Source organism: Diceros bicornis, chromosome 3, assembly GCF_020826845.1.
Source record: "Diceros bicornis minor isolate mBicDic1 chromosome 3, mDicBic1.mat.cur, whole genome shotgun sequence".
NCBI lineage: Eukaryota > Metazoa > Chordata > Mammalia > Perissodactyla > Rhinocerotidae > Diceros > Diceros bicornis.
In genome coordinates, this window is record NC_080742.1 from 33,199,137 (window position 1) to 33,222,339 (window position 23,203).

Here is a 23,203-nt window from a genome sequence, read left to right on the forward strand (position 1 = left end):
TCAGTATCTTGCTGAGAAATATCACTAGTGCCAAGACCTGTTATATGATCGTGTCGTTGGTGTTAAAACCAAATAAACCAGCCAATAATTGGAGACTCGATATCGGTGACACTGAAATTACTTCAATTTGAATATAAAATATCAACGCCTATTATTTGATTTCTTTAGTCCAAGGACTTTTAGGATATTGGTTTCTCCTTAATTTCATTGCAATTCTAACAAAAATATCTTGGCAACTCAAGGTTTTTTTTGTAGGAAATGCCACTCCTGTGTCAGTTCTAGTTCTTTATTGTTCTTCTATGGTATGTTGCTTTGCCATCAACGACGCTCATCATTTAGATAGTTTGGAAATCCAATAAGTGGCACAGAATTTTATTACATGAAATTTCAGTCTCCGAGCTGCCAAGTGGCACAGAGTTTTATTACATGGAATTTTAGTCTCTAAACATGTCACCTTCACAAAGTTAACCTGTAAAACGTGTCCCCCTTTTCAATTTTTCTTTTTTCTCTCTTTTTCTTGCCTTCTTTCCCTCTGCTTCTTTCCATTACCTATTTGCAAGTTGCACAGTCTATTTCTAGTTTAAGGGTTTACACCTTGGCAATTTTAATATGCACATTTAACATGCAGTCTTTGGTATCTTTATCTTCCTCCTGTACAACTCAGGCACTTTAGACTGCTTAAATTAAAAGCAACCTTCCCCCCTCTTATCATTGTTAAAACATTAAGCATTACACTTACTATTATATATATATTTAAATTCAGGCAATGTTACTTAGACTAAACATTTACCACTTTCTTTGCTCTTTATTCCTTGTTGCACCTTAAAACTACTATCTGGAATCACTTTCCTTCTACCTGACATACATCCTAGAATTTCCTTTAGTAAGGGTCTACTGGTGACACGGTTTGAGTTTTGCTAGTCTAAAAATGTCTTTATTTTACCCCTGTTCCTAAAAGACATTTCTACAGGGTATAGAATTTCGGTTGAAAAGTTTTTCCTCCACACACTGAAGATACCATTCAAATATCTTCTGGCTTCCACTGTTCCTGTTTCTAAGTTAGCTGTCAGTTCAACTCTTCCCCTTTGAAGGCAATATGCTTCTCTCTGGCCCCTTAAGAGCTTCTCTTCAGCTTTGGTGTTGAGCAGTTTCACTCTGATGTGTCTAGTCTGGATTATTTTTATTTATCTTGCTTGGGATTTGTTGTACTTCTTGAGTCTCTGGATAGCTTTCAATAGTTCTGGAGAATTTTCAGCCATCATCTCTCCTTTCCTTCTGGTTTTCTTTCATACCTATTAAACCATCTCACACTTTCCTCTGTGTCTCAATCTCTCTTTGACTCTCTATTCTGAGTAATGCTCTTATCTTCCAGTTCACTAATTCTCTCTTCAGTTGTGTTTAACCTGTTGCTAAAGCCAGAATTTTGAAATGCTGAATTTTAAATTTTAATCATTATAAATATTTTCACTCTTTTTTCTTTGCTTTTTTTGTGAGGAAGATTAGCCCTGAGCTAACAACTGATGCCAATCCTCTTCTATTTGCTGAGGAAGATTGGCCCTGGGCTAACATCCGTGCCCATCTTCCTCTATTTTATATGGGATGCCGCCACAGCATGGCTTGACAAGCAGTGTGGCAGTGCGTGCCCAAGATCTGAATCTGCGAACCCAGGGCTGCCAAAGCAGAGCACGTGCACTTAACCACTACACCACCGGGCCAGCCCCCATCACCCTTTTAAATCTTTTAAAACAAAAACATTCATTTTATTTTCCGATAATTTTGAAATTTTAAATCTCTCTAGGTTTAAAATGCTGCCTGTTGTTTTCCTACTCTTCTTAAAGTGCCTTATTTCTTTGTGTGACTTGAGATTTTTGATTGTAACATTATTTATGAAAATTCTTTGAGGTCTGGGCTGAAGGTGGGTTCCTCTTGGAAGGACCTGTGTTTGTTTTGGTCAGATACCTGGGGGCACTACCAATTCAAGACTATCTAAAAACAAATTCCCAGCTTGAGAGTTTTCGTATCACCCAAGAAATATGAATTCAGCCTGCAAACCTATGCAAGACAAGCTAGGAGTTCCTGATTCTTAGGGGAGGATTTTCCCCTTCCCTTTCTCTCTCCCTCTACTCAGAATCAAAGCAATTTTCCTTGTAGTCCAGGATAGTAGAAGGGAGCATTTTTATTTCACCCTTACAATGAGGGTATAATCCTTTGAGGTTTCAGCTTTTTTGGGGAGGAACTTCTTCAGGACTAGGAAATGGATAAGGCAAGAGTGCTACTAGAATAGAGACTCGAAGGAGGCACCCACTATCAGGGCTGTGCAAGTGCAAGGTTGGCACCTGCCAGTAAGTGCTTTCTTAAATTTTGTGACCTAGGTGGCTTGCTTGTCTCACCTTAGTCCCAGCCCTTTCTTTTAGACTTAGCACTTTGGGCAGTAAAGTTGGTTGTCCCTTGAGGCATCAAAAATTAATGCTCAATTTCAGGTGTTTAGCAGATGCTTTCAAGGCCAAAGCCAAGTTTAGGGTTCTCCTTAACTCACTTAGTTTTGGGCTCGAATATTCCTTAACAACTCATGAATCTGAAACGGCTTTTACAAAATATGTTAAATTAAAATATATTATCCCACATTTTTAGTTGTTTTCAATGGGATGACCAGTTCAAATATCCTATCTGCCAATGGCTAGAAACCCTACGGAGAAAACTGAATGCCTTATTGAGGAGATGTTCAAGCTGGTTTGCTCTTGACGAGTTTCCTTCAAAATGTGCCATATTATGCAGGCAATGCTCCTGATAATTCCCTTTTTCTTTTTTTCCTTCATGTAGATCTCAAAGGCCAGGCAGAAGGAAAAACCTACTCTCTTCAGCACACTCCATGAAGGCCATTTCTCTGCAACGTCAACAAATATGGCTGACCAGCTAGCTGAGCTGTGTGATCTCTTCGTGTTTCACCTTTCTATGTGCAACTCTTCCTGAAGAGGATGACTTCTCAGAGAAGAAGTAGATTGCATTCAAACAAATAGTCAAAAATGTATCATCCAAAATATGAATCTATATCTGAATTCTGCACTTCACACCAGCAGCAGGACACTGCAGAAGCAAGAATATAGGCTTTGGAGTCAGAGACCTGGATTCAGATCACTGCTGTGCCACTTAGCTATCTGATGTTAAGTAGAGTTCTTAAAATCTCTGTACCTCAAGTTCCTCATCTATAAAATATGAATAACATTTGTATCAACATAAGAATTACATTTAAATCCAATGATTAATATAAAGTATCTAGTACAATACCTAGCACAAGGATCTTCAATAAAAGGTGATGATATAAAGGTAATTACTATTATCAGTGAAAAGCACACTGTCCTGTTGGAGTAGAAAATGGAAATAGCTCATAGACTCTTTAAACAACTGGCAGCTGGGGTATGACTCTTATGTGGTTTCACAATTGAATCACAATTGAGTTTTACATTTATCAGGCTAAGAACCAATCTTTTATTTGGTAGAAGACCTAATCCTACCAAATAAGTTTATACTAGTTTGCTAAATTGATCATACTCCACATTGGGCTCTTTGGCTGTCACAAGACATAGCTCTTTAATTTTATAGTCAATGAGCATTTCTTAAACTGGCCATCTTTTAAATGTATACCTTGGTCACAATTAGAAACCAGAGAAATGTAAGGATAGATTAGTAGAAATATATCTATCACTTCTGTAAAATATATTCAGAGCACTCTAGGAACAGCAGATTAATAGCATCATTTTGAATACTTTTAAACATGAAGGATAACATATTATATTCCAAAAGTTTAGCTAAAATAAAAACGTGTTAAAACTAATTCTGCAGGTACTTAGCAAAAAACAAAAACAAAAGAAACAAACAACAACAATACAAAACACTAACTTGATAAAAACGTTTGCCTCTAGAAAGACAGGTTATCTGCAGCATGGGGCTAGGAGACTAACGTTTTATTGTTACATAATCTTTTCTATCTGAATTTTTTTCTTTTAAAAACTATACTATTAAAATTAATTTTTAAAAGAACTTTATGGCACTATAGAATTATATGGTTATATTCTCTCACCTCCCTTAACATTAATCACTTTCAAGGCAATAATACTGTATTTATCTTTGTAACTCCAGCACCTAGTAGAATGTTAGCTCTCAACAAATATTTGGTGAATGAATGGAAGAAGGATAAAAAGTTAATCATTTTCTAATATTTTTAAGAATATTTTCTAGCCCCCTTCACCACACTCAACTCCCTTGGGTACTGTTTTATAAAAATAATATTTTTCAAGATGTCTCCTTTTATTTGCTATTCCAAGTCCAAATCAGAATGCCTGACCTAGAGGGGGCTGTTGACCACACAGCCTCAGAAATTACCCAGAACTGGGGCAGAGTGGAAGGAGCTAGGTATTTCTGCAAGAATCCACTAGTTGACATCCCATAATTTAAAATTAATAATAACTGACACATCATGAATACTATGTGCCAAGTTCTATCCTAAGCTCTTTACATGTGTTATTTTAGTAAACCCCACAACAATCCTATGAACGTGTAGGTACTATTACTATTCTCCTTTTACAGATGAGGCATCTGAAACACAGGGACAGAAAGATTTAAAAAAGACTTTTTTTCAGTTTGTTTTCTTTTAATGCAAACTTTAAGTAGAATATGGACAATATCACATGACTTCCAATATTATTCACAAGTTCATACCATATTATAGACAAAATCTGGTCCCTTAAGGTACTTGATATCCTCTCCTTAACTTCTAAAATTCTGCCTTTTAAAAAGATAAAATGTCCAAAATGTTTGTTTTATGGTAGATACAAAGCTATCAGGAAGGCAAAAAGTTATTTTTCAATGAACACAAATAGATATCATTTGGAATAGCAACATGGCTCGATTGTCAGGTCATGTGGCTCTCTGCATAGTATAAGGTTCGTACTGCTACTCTGGTTAATATGAGTTAAGAAAATAGAAAGGCCCTCTTGTCTCACAATGTATAAATTAATTTTAATTTCTATAATTTAAAGAGTTGATATAAGATCTAAGGTAACATGTTCTTATTCTAAAAAGCAAAACAAAGCAAAATTGAGTCATTCTCCTGTAATGTCTAACATTTTATAATAGCATTGGGTACTAAAAGCAATTAGGAAAAACAATCATATAACTACCCTGGCCCATGCTGTCACACATTCATGATGTTTAATGCTATCTCAATCCTTTTCATCGCCACTTCCCTAGCATGCTGTCAACAATGGCACAAACTTGCCAACTGCTCTATATCTACGCTTAGCATATAACCTGGTTTTTAAATTGCCTTGAATTATTAGGCATGCACTCTCTCCTATATAGCTCAACATATCTTTATGTGATAGCTCAAGTTTCAAAGAGAGATTGGATTGAGTTTGAAACCCTGCCTCTCACTTACTTACAAGGTATGTGACCTTGGACAAATTACCTAAACCCATCAAGCCTTCCTTTCTTCAGCTGTAACTTGGAGCTAAAAAAAAAAGGTATTTGCCTCTAGTAAGGATTAAATGACATAAAGCATATCCAGCTTTAAGCATGGGGCCTAGCACAGAGTAAGCCCTCAATAAAGACTGGCTCTAATGAGCTTACGATCTCACACACACACACACACACACACACACACACACACACACACACACTCTCTCTCTCTTTCTCTCTCTCTCTAAGCCTCGATTCTGTCTCTATGTCCCTTCTGAAAGTCCTAGCACCATATTTGATCTTGCTACCTTCAGATGCTTCAAATCCTTCCATCTTCAGTGACTTTTTCCTCTGTCTACAGACAGGCATAGTTCTCCCAACAAAACTGAAACAAATAATAATCTCTCAACCTCCCCTACCCCCTAAAATTTTACCTCGACTCTTTTACTTCTAGTTGCTGTACTCTGTCCCCTTGTTTCTTTCACAGTAAATCCTTTAGGTTTAGTGGTTTCTATCTGCTATATAGATTTCTACTTCTGCCATTCTACATAAATTGATTTCTTAATGATAACCACTGACCTCCATCTTTTCTTGGGCTTCATCTCCCTCGATCTCTGCACACTTGATATCACTCAGCTCTTCTTCTTCCCCCTTATATCTCATCCCTCTATGAGCTCCCACAACACTGTTCATTCCAGTTCTCCACCTGACAGCTGCTTCTGCTCTTTTGTCCACCCATACTTCTTTCTGCCACCTAAATGTGGGTGGTCTCTGAGTTCCATCCTTGGTGTCCCATCAGTGCAGAGATCTGGCCCACTCTTATAGATTCATGCACGCAGACGACGCCTAAAAGAGCATCTATAGTCCCTATCCCTCTGACAAGGCTCCAGTCCTACATTCAGTGAGGTAGAGCAAGAAAAACACTGGATAGGGAGTCAGGAGACAGTCTCAGTCTTAGCCCTGCCTCTGCCTACCTAGGTCACCTAGCTAAACCTCATAAGATTTCTGGCTTCTATTCCTCAATTACACAAGTAACATCAGCACAAAGTCTTTTAAGGTTTCTTGCAGCATCTCAAATATTGTGAAATTCTAAAATTTACAGAATCATCATCCATCCAGGTGTTCAAACCAGAAATGTGGGAGTCATTTTTTAATTATCTTTTACTTTTTACCTTTTATCACTTTCCAAGACTTTCTGAGACTAACTCTCAGACATCCTTCAAATATATGTCCCTCTCTCCATCCCCACCATCATGGCCCTAGTTTAGGCCCATGTCACCCCTCCTCCCCACTCATCCCTGGCTTATATCCTCCCAACTGGCCTCCCAGCCTTCAGTCTTGCTCTCCCACATGGCATTTTTGACACTCAAGCTGAATTATCCTGCCTCAAACACAAACCCGATCATGCCATTTGTCTTCACCTTCCACCTGGTTAACTATGACTCATCTTTTAAGGCCATCTCCCCTTCAGAAAGCCTTCCTGGCCTTCTTGCTATGTGTGAGCTCCACCTCCCTTAGAATCCTGTGCACACCCCTCTGACCACTCTTCTCAGCTGCACATATGTTGTATTCCAAGAATCTGTTTACTTGTCTGACCGCCCTCACGAGATAGTAAACTCCTTATAAAACCATGCATTATTGATTTATTTTCGTATCCTCAACGCCCAGGGCAGAGCTTGCTGGGTGAATGAATGGATGCCTTTCAACCGGGAAAAGCGATCTCTCATATAATTAGCTACTTTCTTTACATCTGACTTTCCCAATATCATGGTCTTCTTTGGTCATTACTTGCCAATTCACCCACTTTCTGTGCTCTAATATTTTTGTTTATAACTTGGAAACACCTGGCTTTTGTGTACCATTCATTCGCTCAACAAATATTTACCAAATGTCTACTTATGTGCCAGAAACGGTTGCAAGCAGCAGTGAACAAGATAGGTCTCTGGTATCACAGCACACTCTCGATAAGGGAGACACACACACACTCAGAGAAAACTATCAGATGCTGATGGGTGCTATGTAGAGAACTGGAAGAGGGGGCTATGACAGTGAGTGACCTGGTTGTTTTCCTAGCAGGCAGCTGGTGAGCTAAGATGTGAGGAGGAGAGCCTTCAGGCAGACTGAAAGGCAAGAGGGAATGAGCTTGACGAAAGGCAAGGCAGCCAGTGTAGCTGGCAGAGTAGAAGGGTGGTACAAACGAAGGGTGGAGAGGACAGGCCAGCAGGGAAGGAGCTGGGGTTCTAGTCTAAGTGCAATAGGAAGCTGCCGATGGTTTTTCACCAGGGAGACACAGTTTCTGTAGGGCACACTAGCTTCCCATTTCCTCTGGTTTCTGCTCAAATATCTCATCAGAGAGGCTTTCCCTGACCATCCTATTAAAATGCACCCCCTATTCCATCCTGCCTTGGCCCTTCTCATCCCCTCTGTCTGCCTTCTTTTTCTTCAAGGTTCTTAGCACCACTTGATGTCATATATTTTTTTTCTTGATGGCTGACTTTTCTACCCACCAAACTGTGGGCAGGGACTTGGCTTTTCACAGCTGCCTCGTAAATGGCTGGAAAGTGCCCAGCATACACTCAGCTCTCAGTAGAAGTTTGTTGAGTGAATGAAATTAATCTGATTGACATTTTAAATACATCACTCTGGCTGCTGTGGGGACAATGGGTTTGAAGGAGTCGAGAGTCAAAATAAAGAACCCCATGAGGAAGCTTTCACAGAGGTCCAGATGAAAGTCAAAATGGGAGAAGTAGGAGGGTGAGAACTGCCACTGTGGTGGTTGTAAAACTATACAATGTCCCTCAGTGTCAGAAAATCAGCATGGCACGACGTCCTCAAAGTAACGACTAAACGACTGTTTTCTTCATGTGGGGCCAGAAGCTCATAAAAATAGATATTTTTAAAAGCTGCTAAATGGAGAAATTATTCTTCTGTACTTATATGTTACCAAGATGAAACTGATAAACTGAAGCATTTTGACAAAATCTATTAACACTAAAAAATGCACATCCCTTGGACCCAACAAGTTCATTGCTAGGAATTTATCATTTGTATACACCCACAAAAGTATGCCAAAATAGATGCAGGGATGTTGACTCTGTCATTGCTTGTAACATCCCCAAACTAGAAACAACATAAATACCCATCAATTGAAAACTACTTAAAAAGAGCTTTAAAAAATTTTATACAGCTATTAAACAAAATGAGGAAAGAGCTTTAAGATATGTTGTGCTTAGAAAAATTCTATTTTTGTTAAAACACACACACAACATTGATATTGATATGGGTACAATTTGTGATATAAGGAGAGAATGAGAGAGAAAGGGAGAAGAGAGATAAATATTGATGTAAGTAGAAAGGTTTTCTTTTTCTAAAGATATATAAAAAACATGAGCAGTGGTTATCCTTTGAAGAGAGAATGGAGCATGTAAGGGGTAAAGAGAGAATTTTACTTTTCTTTCAGACATTTCTGAATTATTTGACTTTTTAAAAACATAAACTTGTATTTTACTTAAAAAACAAACAACATCCCTTTGAGATAACTAGCAGAATAATCAAGGACATATATCATTACTTGCTTTCTGATTTTATGGACAGTAGCATCAATGATTCATTTATACACACACTGAATGAACACACATATACAACATGTACGTATGTGGATGAAAAATGTATTTGAAAACTCTGTCAAATGCAGTGGGACAAAGGCCTCTGATTAGAACACAGCAGAGAGAGCCCATATTTCTAAGTGACTTTCCTTGCTAGAGCAAATGTTTAATTTGTGATTATACAATCTGAACGACTTTCAACAATGCTTGATGGATCCTAGCTATCATTGCTTTACTGACCCTTTTTTGTCCTCAAAAAGAGACATAAACTGTTCCACTGCTTCTTAAGGAAGCATCTTTTAGCCTGTATTAGCTGTGTGGCCATTTACTACTGTTAAATGGTAAATTTCATTCCATTCCTAAGGTGTAATCTATCCCCTCATTAAAGCTCTGTTGGCTCCTATGTACAAGGTAACACTCAAAAGTAGATATACACTGCTTTCTTTTCTATGACGGAATTTATTTTACTTATTCTATGCTTTAGGGGCTTATGTAATAAAACAAAAGTTACCTAGGGAAAGGGAAATACATCCTCACATATTCTTAAGGATAGTAGTATATGTTGGAGATTTTTTTTGCGAGGAAGGTCAGCCCTGAGCTAACATCCATGCCAGTCCTCCTCTTTTTGCTGAGGAAGACTGGCCCTGAGCTAACATCCGTGCCGATCTTCCTCCACTTTATGTGGGACGCCGCCACAGCAGGCCTGACAAGCGGTGCGTTGGTGCGCGCCAGGGATCTCAACCGGGGCCGCCAGCAGCAGAGCTCGGGCACTTAACTGCTACACCATGGGGCAGGCCCTATATGTTGGAGATTTTTAAAAACGACATTATATTCAAATAGCTCTTTCAAAAGCAATTCATTATCCTGCCTTTACTTCAATCACCTACCTACTCTGCGCTACAACTAAATCTCTAAATCTTCCCCAAAGAGGGAGGCTTTGTTTACAGAGTTCACTATATCTGTGCTAAACCATGTCTAACTTCAGGAATGTGAAATGTTTACCACATCCACTTTTTTTCAGTTGTAAATGTATTTCTAAAGCAAGTATTCTAATTACCGTTTACTGGGAAGTCACAGAATAGTTGGGTATTTTGCAAGTCAATTCAGGAGAAAAATAGAAAGCCTGGTTAAGTCCAATTTAGGTAAGGTTAAGCACTGCAGGCCTAAACACACAGACGGAGGCAACCACTCACCCCTCCTGGGTCCGCATTGTCATGTTAACGACAGCAAACAAAAGACCAAGGGAAGGAGAATGAAGATCACTTGTCCCAACTAAGACTAGGACAGTAGTTCTCTTTATTTAAAGACCCACCTGGAGGGACACAACCCAGGTCACTCCAAGTCATTTGCATTTCTCTACCCAACCAAGACTAGAAACAGAGAAAAGCTTTATTACTAAAAAGCACTATCGAAACAAAAACACATTAAACTACATAGCAATGCTAAAGCTTTGATGCCTCTGAAAGGATGGATCTTGAATTGCTAAAGTGATTTCTTCCCATGGAGGGATAGGGCAAGGTGGGTGAGCCTGGAGAAGAGAGATTCACAAGAAACACAACCTGAGGCTGGAAGCTGGGATGATACAAACGAGGATAACCTAGAGTGGGAATACAAGACCAATCGACTGAATGGAGAGGTGAACTCTGCTGAATCCAGTCCAGGCTCACAGGTCTCAGCGAATTTAGCTGATGATACCAGTGACCAGCAGAAAGGAGGAGATTGCCAGGTCACTCAATGAAATCAGGTTTTCAGAAGCTCAAAGTGTTAGTGACTTCACTTAGTAATTACCCATACACCAAAAGCGGCATTTTGTTTGGCAGCACCAAGCCCTGTGGAATGCCTCTGAACTAGATGAAACCACCAGGCTAGTAATTAAACTAACTTTATATGGGAGAGGTCTCTTGCTCAAACTTGAGCAATCCTGCTCACTTCAGGAAAGCAATTTTAGCACAAAAGTGGAAACAAGAAACTTCTGAGCCTCAATTTCAGCTCAGATACCATCACTGGCAGCCTCTATCCTCCTAACTACAAAATCAGGAGACCAATTACTTCCAAGGGGTGTTAAAAGGGATTAAGATTATGAAATACTGTGAAGATGAAAAGGACTAAGTCTCCGTCTTGTATCATTTGCAGGTATGCAGTTTAACAGTCTCTGTTTCTGTGTCAGCAAACAAGTTTTTACCATTTTATCCATCTAGACGTTTCGCTAGCAGTCACTGCCATTGTACCTAAGTGCTTTTTGCCAGACAACTCGATGAAAGACTGCTTGCCGTCTTGTCAAAATGACATGCTGCTACATCGTGCTACAGTCTGCAAGAGCCTAAAAATTTAGAAAAGACGATTTTTCTTCAAATTGATCAATGCTATGCCTGACAATACTGTTTATTTCTTACAGCTGGATAATAATTTGGTAAATGAAATAGCTATAACATTGTGCTCCATTGCACATAGATTGAACATTTCAAGTGCTACTTTAAAAAATCAGCATGTTTATTCCTCAATACCGAAGATGCCTAAATATAAGGCAAGTTTCCCCCCCCCAAAACTAAAATTAACCCCAGAAAAAAGGGTGTCACATTATATTTGACCCTTACAAAGTCTCAGATCATGGGGTACTCCTCCAATCACTTGACCTTGAAAAGTACAGAGTACCATTTGGGGAACGCAGATTTGCCTGAAACTACTGCAATTGTTACTAACACTGGATGTTTCACAAAGCTACCTGCAAAAGTTGAGTTAAAAAGAAAAGGGTAAAAAAGTATTCCTGGGGGTGGGAGCTCACAGATCTTGTGTTAAATGTCAAAACAAGGCATTTAAAGTTCACTCTAGAAAGCAATACAATAACTTGTTACTTTATGGGACCAGTTATATCCATTCAGGATGAACTGGGGATAGGAAAAAGAAAAAAACCGTCCTAATGTTGTGTGTCTGTGGGATGAAATTTCCAGGGACAATGTTGCACATGTAGTCCAAAAGTCCTTCATCTTGCCAGCTGGGATAGAAATGAAGATGATGTTCTCTGCAAAACCATGTGAATGGCTGATTCAAAAAGTGATGATCAAGACACTAATTCAAAATTCACATGAAGAATTTAAATATTTCCTGATAGGAGTGTAGAGAAAAAAAGCAATATTAATTTTATACAATGCAATTTTATATATTTATGTGTAAATAAATGAAAACTATTTTAAGTAGACATTTGACTTCTCCTCCTACATCCCTAAAGGTTTACTTATTCAAGTTGGCCACGAAACATTTTTTTTTTCGATTCTTCTCATTGAAAAATAGTGAACACCTTATGTTTGAGAAAGCCTTATAGCTGGGAATATATACAGCTAATTCTAGTATATTCCAACACAACTTCTTTGGTAAAGGAGTGTGAATAACAAATTTCAAGAATTTTCTAACAGTTTGATTTTGCAATCATTCTGAAAAACTATTTTCTAAATGAGAAATGCTTAAGATCGAAAAAAATTATGACTAGGCATACATATGGATAGGATCGGAATGTACAGGATCAGAAAATAAATTTCTGATCTGGTGTGGGCTTCTCCTTAAACTGAGCTCAGCCTATCTCCAGAAAGATGGTGCCCTGTGATCCTTGCATTTATCCTTCACGGAGGATAGCACTGAGAATTAGGTTTTTATATCAATAACAAATCCAAATAAAGCTCCACCCAGTGTTGCTGCAAAGAGCTGTGCACTGAACAACACTAGTGGGCGTCCTTCACATCCTAGTCATCCTTGTGTATTTTCTAATGACAGAGGGTAGGAAGGGGCACCTCCTTGTAATTTGGCATGACGGTGCCCTGTGGGCTACAGCAGAATGTCTTCACCAGGTACAGAAATGTGAGGAATCGATTTCATGTTGATGAGCAGCTACCAGTTTAGGAGACGAGCATATACTCAAATGAATGACTAAAAGGAAAGTTACCTTGTAGATCCCAAAAAACCCCAGGTCCCTTACGACAGACAGCGCACTGACTCGGGGACCAGTGGTGATTTCTCCAGCCACTTGCAAACGGATCTTGACGATTTCCAAAGGATTTGTGAAAATCACCTGTGAGCCTCCTGCCTAAAAAGGAGAAAAAGGAAAGATTTAGGATCAAAGCAGGGTAATGGTAAGGTGGTTCAGGAAGAGATGAGTGATTATCCTCAATGGAGCTCAGAATATTCTATCCTCAAGAGGCCAAGGTTTCAATCCTTGGCCCATCAATTAAAATAGTGATTACGAGTTTGAATCAAAATGCAGTTACTGCCTAGGAGGCCTCAGGTATAGAGGCCCTGTCTCCTTCATGCAGAGGTTGAAAGAGGGCAAAGAACAGAGAGAGATTTCTGTTGGCCTCACCAAAGTCCTCACACTAAAATGACAAAGATTCTTTGAAGCATAAACAACTGCCACCACAGAGCTCAAAGCCAAGGGCACAAAGGCAGCAATAAAATGAAAAACAAATAGTATCCAAACAAAGAGACATAGATCTGCCTGTCAGAATAGGAGGGGACAGGGAGGAAGGACACAGGCTCTCCCATGAAGGACTTCGTGATTCTGGGAATGATTCAAAAATCGCCAAAGAACACGTAAACTTAGATGAAAGCTACTTTTTCTTCTCTTAAAAAATCAGGTCAATCATCAAACACTGTTTTCTGGAGTTATATGTTCTTATAATTTTATTTACATATTACCTGTGTATAGAAATTCTCTTTTCATATAAGATAAATGTCAAAGTAGTAAAAATATGCATTAAATCAATTATGCCCCAAACTTTGAACAATGCGTGTTATTTCATTCCAGCAGTGGCTGGGTGCCACACCTCCGAGATCATCAGTGGAAATCTTTAAAGCTCACTATAAGGGAAATTTTAAGCTAGCTATTTTGAAGCTAAGCCTGTATTTATTATAAGCAATTACATTCTTTCTTACTGTACTTCAACTTGTTATTCCTTGTCACAAATACATTAAACTTTTATATCATCCAAACGAAAGTTGACATGCAGTATAGTTCAGAAGCTTTATTACATAGTGATGTCACCAAACCAGACATGGTACCGTCATTTTACAGCTTAGTAGATGCCATCATGGCAACAGGCACAATTTGGGTCAATATCATACAAAACTACTTCTTGTAACATTCTCCGATCCCATTAACCAAGGTATGAGCCCTCACAAAATGGCCTGTGCTAATCAAAACTAGCCACAACAATGATCTTTGAAGTATCGTTTATAATACCCAGAAATAAAAATTAGAAACAACATAACTATCCAGTGGTAAAGAGTGGATTAAATGAATTTGAGTATGTTCGTGCAATGTGATACTATGCAGCCAATAAAAATATTGTGGAAAATGTTCAATATATACTGTTAAGTAAAAACTCTCATATGTCTAAATACACATACACCTTTCCCCCATCCCTCACCATCATGTAGAAGACATACACCAATGTAGTGCTTTTGAGGTGTAAGACTACAAATGGTTTATTTTCTTTTCTGCTATTTTTTTAAATTTCTTCTACATAGAGCATGTGTTACTTCTATAAAGAAAAACAAAGACTTCTGCATTATCTAATATATGTAGTAATGTTAACCAAAAAACAAAAAGAAAAAAAGAAAAATGTTCATCCACTAACTCTCCACATCAAATTGTTTTTCCATTTTTACCAATTTGATACCGTAGTCAAGACACATTTGTTCTTAAAAACAAAGCAAGACTTCCCCTCCCCTCGCATTAAAACTGTTTAGAAGGCAGTGGTATTCTCCTGTGTCCAGACTACCACACAGACCACCTCTCCTTACCGGCTTTTACCACGTTTTGCCCATCACCTTCATCTCTCCTAGGTGACTCTAAGGAGGTGGGCCAAACAATGCTGGTAGAAAAAACCTGGGTTAGATTTATCAAAAGGCCCTTCTAAAGTGGGAAGGAGAGCACGAGACGACACACCCAGAGGCTGGTGTGCTCTTCTGGTCCACACGAAGACATCCTGTTGCCTCTGCTCCAGGGCTCGGAACAGGCACGCTCTGCTCCTACATGGCCGTGACCCGCAGGTAGACAGGAAGACCCACCCCCTGCTTGTCTACAGCCCTTGAGCATTTTGTGGGTTTGCACCTGCATCTTTCCACGTGACACGGAGGGAGCTGTTTAAGGGTGGCAGAAGGAGGGAATGAAATGGACCTGGCCTAGTAACAGTGCTAAGGGCACAGTAAGGATTATGTTTGTGCTTCTGAACCTGAGCTCTCGAGTTGCAAAAAATCAACAAAAATTAAAAATTGTTTTATGGGGGCAGAAATGCTGAGAAAGATTTGCTGAGTTGGAATTAGCCTGGGGATGACTTTTAAAAGCTCAAAAGTGAGTCAAGACCATGTCTACCAAGGGTAGAATGGAGAGCAGTCAGCATACATCCATCTTCCTGAAGAACAGAACAGGAACGCAATGCATACTCACCAAGCACCGCCAACAGCGGGTAAGGAGGCAGCTGAGTATCACACCGAAGACTGAGCCTCAGCCCCCACTTGCAAACTATCTCACTTAGCCTGAGGATCAAAGACATGGCGAATGTACTGCGGCCAGCACAGTGCTCAAGACATAGCAGTGACCCCAAACGTGCTGATTCCTTTTCCTCTAGCTCCTAAATTGATGGTCCTCCTCCCTCCCTGCACGTTACAATTGCTTGTAGAGCTTTTAAAAAGTAGTGACTTCTAGACCCTACTCCAGACAAATTAAAAAAGAATTTCTGCATCTGCCCTTTTAAAAACTTTTCCTACATGATAATGTGTAGTGAGAGTTGAGAATCACTTTACTTCACTAAATCATCTCTAGGATCCCTTTCAATTGAGAGGCTGCTTGATAGGCTTACTTAAAGCTGTGATTTCTCATTCCAGTTTTCCACACGCTTTCAGAGAGTAACTTTTATGTTTTACATTTGATCTCATAACAAACTTTTTATATATATCCAAGTGTTACCATTATTAAAGGGTACAATTCTTAGGTAGTATAGAATTGCTGCCTTATTCATTATCTCAGATCTTTACTAACACTTGGAAAAGTTAACATTATATACAATAAAATAGAACTTATACTTAACTCCCTGACTCCAAGCCAATCGACGGAGACCAATTCTTTTAGCACAGCAAATGAATTCTAATCACTAAGGAGGATGCAAAAGTCAAACCACTTCAGAGAGCTGCAGGGAACAGAAGCAGGGAACAGAAGCAGTGGGAAGAAAGGGTATAGTCATACTAGAAAAAAATGATGTACTCGTTACCTCTGGTGGGCTCAGAAAGAAAGAACCTACAGACTCAAAGTGGCACATTGTAAAGGTGCCGACGATGAATCGGTCCTTTGGAGTCAAGCTGGAAGGAAATGAGAGACTCCAAGGCACCAAGAGAAGATGCTTATCATCAGATGCACAGTGTCTGGGCATCACCACAACTTGATTACTGAGCAGCACACTGCCTGCTGCTCTTCTGGCTCCTGGTCTATTATTCATTCACAGTACCTCACCCATGTCCCTCCTTTGCAGAGATCAAAGACAGCCGAATCTGCAGACAGCGGACAGGAACACCTATTGTTCACAATGTCTTTGTGTCCCTCATCGCTTGAGAGCTCTGGCTGTGTGAAGATACTGTTTTTTGTGAGTATGCAATTTTGTCACAAATCATTTCCCTATGACTTCCTGGAGTCTGTGGCAAGTAGGACAGGGAAAGATTTTCCATATAGAACCGCCTCCATGTGGCATACATTTACAGTGGAGACACTTGACTTCTCTACAGGTTTCTTGGTATATTCTTTGTTACTGAAATCTTAGTTACTACCCAGTATCTGAATCCACCTAAAGAGAAACACATACACTTATTGCTACATGATCAATCAATCGTGTATTTATTCACCAAATATTTATAAGCAATCTTGTTCAAAGTTTGTCTTAGAAACCGCAAGGACACAAGATGAGTGAGAAAGTATTGCTGTTCTCAAGGAGCTTGAAGTAAGGGTAGAGGTACTAAATATTCATTAAGTATACATACATTATGAGGCATTGCTTTGCATATATTACATATCTTCAGTCCACTCAAGAGGTATTTTTTCCAGATTATACATAAGAGGAAATTGAGGCACAGAATGATTAAAGCAAATGTTATGGGCTGAATTGTGTTCCACTAAAATTCACATGCTGAAGTCCTAAGCCCCAGTACCTTGTATTTGGAAATAGGGCCTTTAAAGAGGTAATTAAGGTAAAATGATGTCATACGGGTGAGCCCTAATCCAATGTGACTGGTATCCTAATAAGAGGAGGAAACTGAGATACAGACACATGTGCCTACAAAGCAAAGGCCTTGTGAGGACACAGGGAGGTGGTGGCCATCTTCAAGACAGGAGAGAGGCCTCAGAAGAAACCAACCCTGCTGACACCCTGATCTTGGAATTCTAGCCTCCAGAAATGTGAGAAAATAAATTTCTGTTTAAGTCATACAGTCTGTGGTATTCTGTTATGGCAACTCTAGCAAACTAATAGAGCAACTTACCCCGGGCTACACAGCCAGCAAGCAGAAGAAAGAATTCTCCACCGAGTTCAATTAATATATGCCTTATGAATAGAGAATATGGCACATGAGAAAAGATAATTATAATATAGGATAAGAGCTAAGGTCCAGATTCAAAGGAGGGCAAGATTTCTGCTGGCCGGAGTAATCTGGGGAGGTGGTAAGGCATATAAGAAGATAACACATCAGCTGGCGGCTGAAGTGTAATTAGGATTTAGGTAATCCAGGCAGAGAATGGCACAAAGGCACAGTGACATAGGCTTGTCATACTTATAGAGTAATAGACCTAGCATGACATCTGTCCAGTGAAATTTTAATAAGGATGATTAATTATAATGAGATCAATGTTATCATCCACTAGCATATGCTGAGTGCTTACTACGTACCAGGCGTCATGCTGAGAGCTTTGTAAGAATTTTTTTTTTGGACCTCATATATCCTAAGGTAGGTAATATTATTCCAGTTTTATAAGTGAGCAAACCCAGGCTGAAAGGGGTGAAGGAGGTTATGTAACTTGCCTGAGATCACACAGCCAGGAAGGCGGAGCCTGGATTCAAAAAGCTAGACCTGGGGGAGACTAGAGCCTGAGCACTTACACTACTTATTGTGGCAGCAGGGAAGAATCGACGGGCCATTCATTCGCTTTAGATGGCGTGGAAGGGGTATGAAAGAGAATGGCTGAAAATAAGACTATGGGGCCAAATCCTGGAAAGTCTAAAACGCTACCCTGAAGAATGGGGCTGCATTCTGGGGATGGCGCCTTCATATGTGTATGTGTGTGCTGGAAGGAGAGGTGGTAAATGAAGTTTAGGAGCTGGAGTGTCCCGACTAGTACCTATGTCTCCGAAGGATGACTGGGCAGCAGAGGGGAGGGAGAGCCCTGAGGCACGGATAACAATTAGGGTTTTAGCAGACTAGGTGAGAGATTTAAAAAAAGGCCAGAAGTAGAACAATTACATAGGTAATGAGGTAGGGGGTGGGATGGGTGAGTAATGGATGCATAGAGATCAACAGGGCTTGGCTGCTGAATACAGGCAAGAGAAGTGGATACGGTCAAAGAAAGCATCCAAGTTTTTGCATCTGTGTAACAGGAACAAAGGGACCTAAAGAGATATATGACACATCCAGAAGGCAATGGAAGGGTGAGTTTAAGGACCGAGACACAGATGAGGGCATCATCCTACATGTGTGCTAACTGAAGGCAGAAGCTTTTACGGGGTGGGAGGAAGATGAAGCACCAAGAGTGGAGACCCAAGAAGTATGAGAAACCTCTGCTATATAACGTAGTGTACAGGCACAGAAGTCAAGACAGGGGCTTCCAGAAGGAAGGTGGCCAACAACACAATGGTCAACAATGTCTGCTGACACAGGGAGCTGAAGCCCAGCACACGGGGTGACCCATGATTGGAAAGGTGGGAAAATGGATGCCAAGGAATTAGAGAAAGCTTGTGTAATCAACATTTTCAAAGGAAGAGAAAGAGAAAGAATGATAGTCATTTATGAAAGCCGGCAAGGTAGAATGAAAATTTATTTAGGGTAATTAAGGAGAAAAGATCTAGGGGAGAGTGAAAAGATGAAGCAGAGCTGGGGATAATTATATCATGCTTAAGCAGAACCGCACAAGTTCTGAGAGGAGGAGGAGGAGTGGAAGGGAGAGTCTCGTGATAATTCTGTTTCAGAGCAGAAACTGACAATTGGTAGCTGTCCTTACTATTTATGCTTCACAGATAAAGAAAAATAGAATCAAACAGATCAGGATTTGACACAAGGAGACAAGACTAAAGTTCTGAAGCATCAACCAAAACAACAACAAAAGGCCCCCTCAGAATCAGTAATAAAATAATATTCCGGCTCTCCAGAAGAAGTGACAGTGAAGTTAGTCTGATCTGCAACACAGACAAGATGATGAAGTAGCAGACGACGTGTAAAGAGAGTCCAAGGCAGTTGTTCACGCATTCTATCCCTCAGCTCAAAACAAACAGATTGGAGGACACAGCAGGCGGTGGTGTGTTTAAACACTGCTTAGGGCTGCTTATCTGCACCCACCCCAGGGGACCCAGAGCCCCAGGCAGCACCACAGCGGGATCTCTATTAAGAGCCACTGTGCGTGCAGGACTGCAGAGGAATGATTCAGTTCAGAGCCATGTGGATTCCTACCCAGGATACCACTAGGTCCTGGACACGAACATCTTGTTGCCCACGGTACCAGTAATGAACATCAGTCTTGATGTGACAAAAAATTTTTTAAAAAGCATTTTTTTAAAAAAGGAACCTGTCATTCAAAAGCATATATCTTTAGAGGAGAAATACAGAACTGCTACACCAAAAAGTAGACATTAGCTTTTTTTTCCCACAAGTGGCACTAACGAGGAATAACCTAACATGAAATGTATAGAACTAAAATGAAGAAAAATATAGATTTCTTTAAAAGGGACATACAGGATTTGAATAATAGAAAAAGAAGTATTGTTCTTAGACTGGGAAATTCAATGTTATAAACATGTCCATTTTCCTGTAAATTAATTTAAAATTCAAATGTAAAAAATGTCAACTTTCCTATAAATGAATATAAGTCAAAGGTAAAGGTGTCAATTTTTCCATAAATTAATTTAAAATTCAAAACAATCCTCCTAAATAAAATCTCAACAAGGTTTCCTGAAGATGTTTAAAGACAGGAGTACTCTGAACAAAAAGTCACATGGAGAATCTTGTGTCTGTACACATTAACAAACATTTACAATATCACTAATTTTTAAAATTTAGCCCAAGATCAGATAAACGAAAAGATCCAGATATGTAGGGTCACTGGGTATCTTGAAAAGGTATATAAGAAGTGCCAGTCAGTGGCCCTGTGAATGGCAGAGCAGAGCCCCTTCTACCTGTAGCTAAGAGTCCCTCTCTGCCCAACTCACTTATCTGGGAGCATTCTAATAAGTCGCTATGGTTTCCCAATCTTTTTTTTTTTCTTTAAAAGGAGATGACCAGGGGGCTTGTTTTGATCCATCTCTGCACCAATACCATAGACTATGAAGAGGAATACAGTTCATCAATCTTTCTTTCCAGCTTCTATCAACATCTGCTTCCCAGAGTTATCTTTTTACTCTATTTATAGCGTACGTAGTTAACCAAGAGGTCCCACAGGCTGGAAGAATTCATGAGTCTGTAACTACATTGGTACGGGAAGGCCAAGATTTTGTTGCATAAAATTCAACGTCTGGGGGCTGGCCCGGTGGCGCAAGCGGTTAAGTGCGCGTGCTCCGCTGTGATGGCCTGGGGTTCGCTGATTCGGATCCCGGGCGCGCACCGACGCACCACTTGTCAAGCCATGCTGTGGCGGTGTCCCATATAAAGTGGAAGAAGATCGGCACGGATGTTAGCCCAGGGCCAGTCTTTCTCAGCAAAAAGAGGAGGATTGGCAGATGTTAGCTCAGGGCGGATCTTCCTCACAAAAAAAAAAAAAAAATCAATGTCTGGTAAAGGAATTCTCTCTTACCAGTTTTTTTGTTTGCTTATTTGTTTTTGTTTTTTTTTGTGAGGAAGCCTAGCCCTTAGCTAACATCTCCTCTTTTTTGCTTTTTTGCTTCTTTATTGATCCGGACGCTGTAGCCTTTCCTGTAGGATGTGACTCTTCTCATGCGATCTCTGCACTGATCATTGCCAGCCAGCCTGCCTTCCAACAATGGACTCTACAAATACGTCTGCCCTCCAGGTCCCTTTCTGGAAAGACATGGTTTCCCAACTACCAGGTGGGGTTATTTGTTTTGAGATTCACTTCTCAAGAATAAACTACCCATGAGTGTGACCAAAAAGAAGATCGAGTTCTCTGAATGACTATAGCCCTGCAAACCCCTTTTCCTCTTCTCCTGGAGAAGTCAGAGACAGACATTTGTCGAGCACTTCTGATACAGCAGGCACTGTGTAAGCTCTTCACACACATTATCTCCTTCATTCCTCCAATCATGCTGACACAGGCTATATTTCTGCTGTTCTAGAGACGAGGAAGCAAAAGCACAAATTCTGTCCAAAGCAGAGACAAAATTCAAACCCAGGCTGGCCTGATTCCTAACCCAAGCTCAGAACCATTAGGCTGATTTGCCGAGTGTCAAAAAGCCTGTGCTTTAAAACAGATTCATTTTCAGTTTTTTCTTTCTTGTTTAATGAGAGTATCTTCCTGAATCTTTGGTTAATCTGATCACATGAACTAAAATTCCTATGACTTGGAGAGCCTCTGTCTAGCAGAGATAAATAAATGATTCAAAGACACTAAAGTACATTAAGAAATACAGAAGAATTTTTTTCCCAGGTACAATTTAATTGATTTTCATCAGATGCATTAAATTTTTCTTTGTAGATTAGACAACAAATCATGAGGAAGCCAGGACAGTAGGTGATAAAATCCCCAAATCATGCAAAATGCAAATCCTTGAGGAATATTTCAGATTCAGCAACGTATAACTAACAACATATTTTCAATTTTATTCAAATGGGCTTAAAAAGAATCATACTGGTGTGGGTTTTACCTAAATATAGCACAGTGGTTCAGCATAGGAGCATTTGAGTCAGACAGACCTGGATTTTAATTCAGGCTTTATCATTTCCTTGTATGTGACCTTGGACAAGTTCCTCAAATTTACCAAGACTTCAATTTCTCATTTATACCACAGAGATGACACCATTTCACAGACTCACTTTGAGGACTAAAGAAGGTAATGTGTACCAAATGCTGAGCAAGGTGCCTGACACAAAGCAACCAGTCAAGAAATGGGGGCACTGCTGGGAGTCAGTATGGCACCATGGTTGACAGCCTAGGCATTAGCAGACTTAACTCAATCGCTCCAAATTTACTTCATCTGTAAAATGGGCACATTGACATTAACACTCTTCATGCTTTCAACAAATATCAACTGTGGGCCAACTCTACAGCAGGTGTATAGGAGAGAACAAAACTGACAAAGATCCCCACCCACACGGAGCACATATTCTAAATGTTATTTATAGGATTAAATGAGGATTAAATGAAAGCATGTACATAAAGCACTCATCCCAGTGCTTAGCATACCACAGTGCTCAATCAACGGTATTGATGACCATTAATAAATATACGACAGAACTCTGTTTAGGAGAATTTAGCTAACCAAACTCCTTTAAAGCCAGTACAAATGAGTTCTCAAATTTTCTTTTCCTAGAAACCTATAAATTAAACTTTCTTTTTGAGGAAAGCACAGTTGTGCTGAGGATTGGTAGGAGGTAGCTATATCAGGTAAAAAAGGAAAAAAAAAAAAGAAAGAAAGAAAAGAACTCACGTAAGTGGGTGATGTAGTAAAGCTTAATATAACCAGATGGTTTTTATTTAATTTAAATTAATTTAATTAAATTGAAGCCAACATTTAATAAATTGCGGGTATTTTTAATTTTGAAATACTTTTGTTATTGAGAAATGGCTAATAATGTCCTGCTATAGGAGCTGGTAAAAATGACAACGGCCAGATGGATAACTGGCAGTTTACCACACTATGTTTGTGGGACTGGTCTCTGCTGTTCCATTCAGATGCGGACTGCCCCCAACGCTGGCAAATCACTTTGGAAATGTACACCACTGGTCACAAAAGGGA

General features: G+C 39.6%; 1 protein-coding gene across 2 annotated transcripts in view; it reads right to left on the reverse strand.

Moving 5' to 3' along the window:
* SLC25A13 (solute carrier family 25 member 13) overlaps positions 1-23,203 on the reverse strand; it is a 192,063-nt gene that overhangs the window by 18,104 nt on the left and 150,756 nt on the right. For both annotated transcript variants that reach the window (XM_058525909.1, XM_058525900.1), the window contains exon 14: positions 12,994-13,134. In XM_058525909.1, the coding sequence (XP_058381892.1) occupies positions 12,994-13,134 (141 nt within the window). The remainder of the gene's footprint in view (positions 1-12,993; positions 13,135-23,203) is intronic.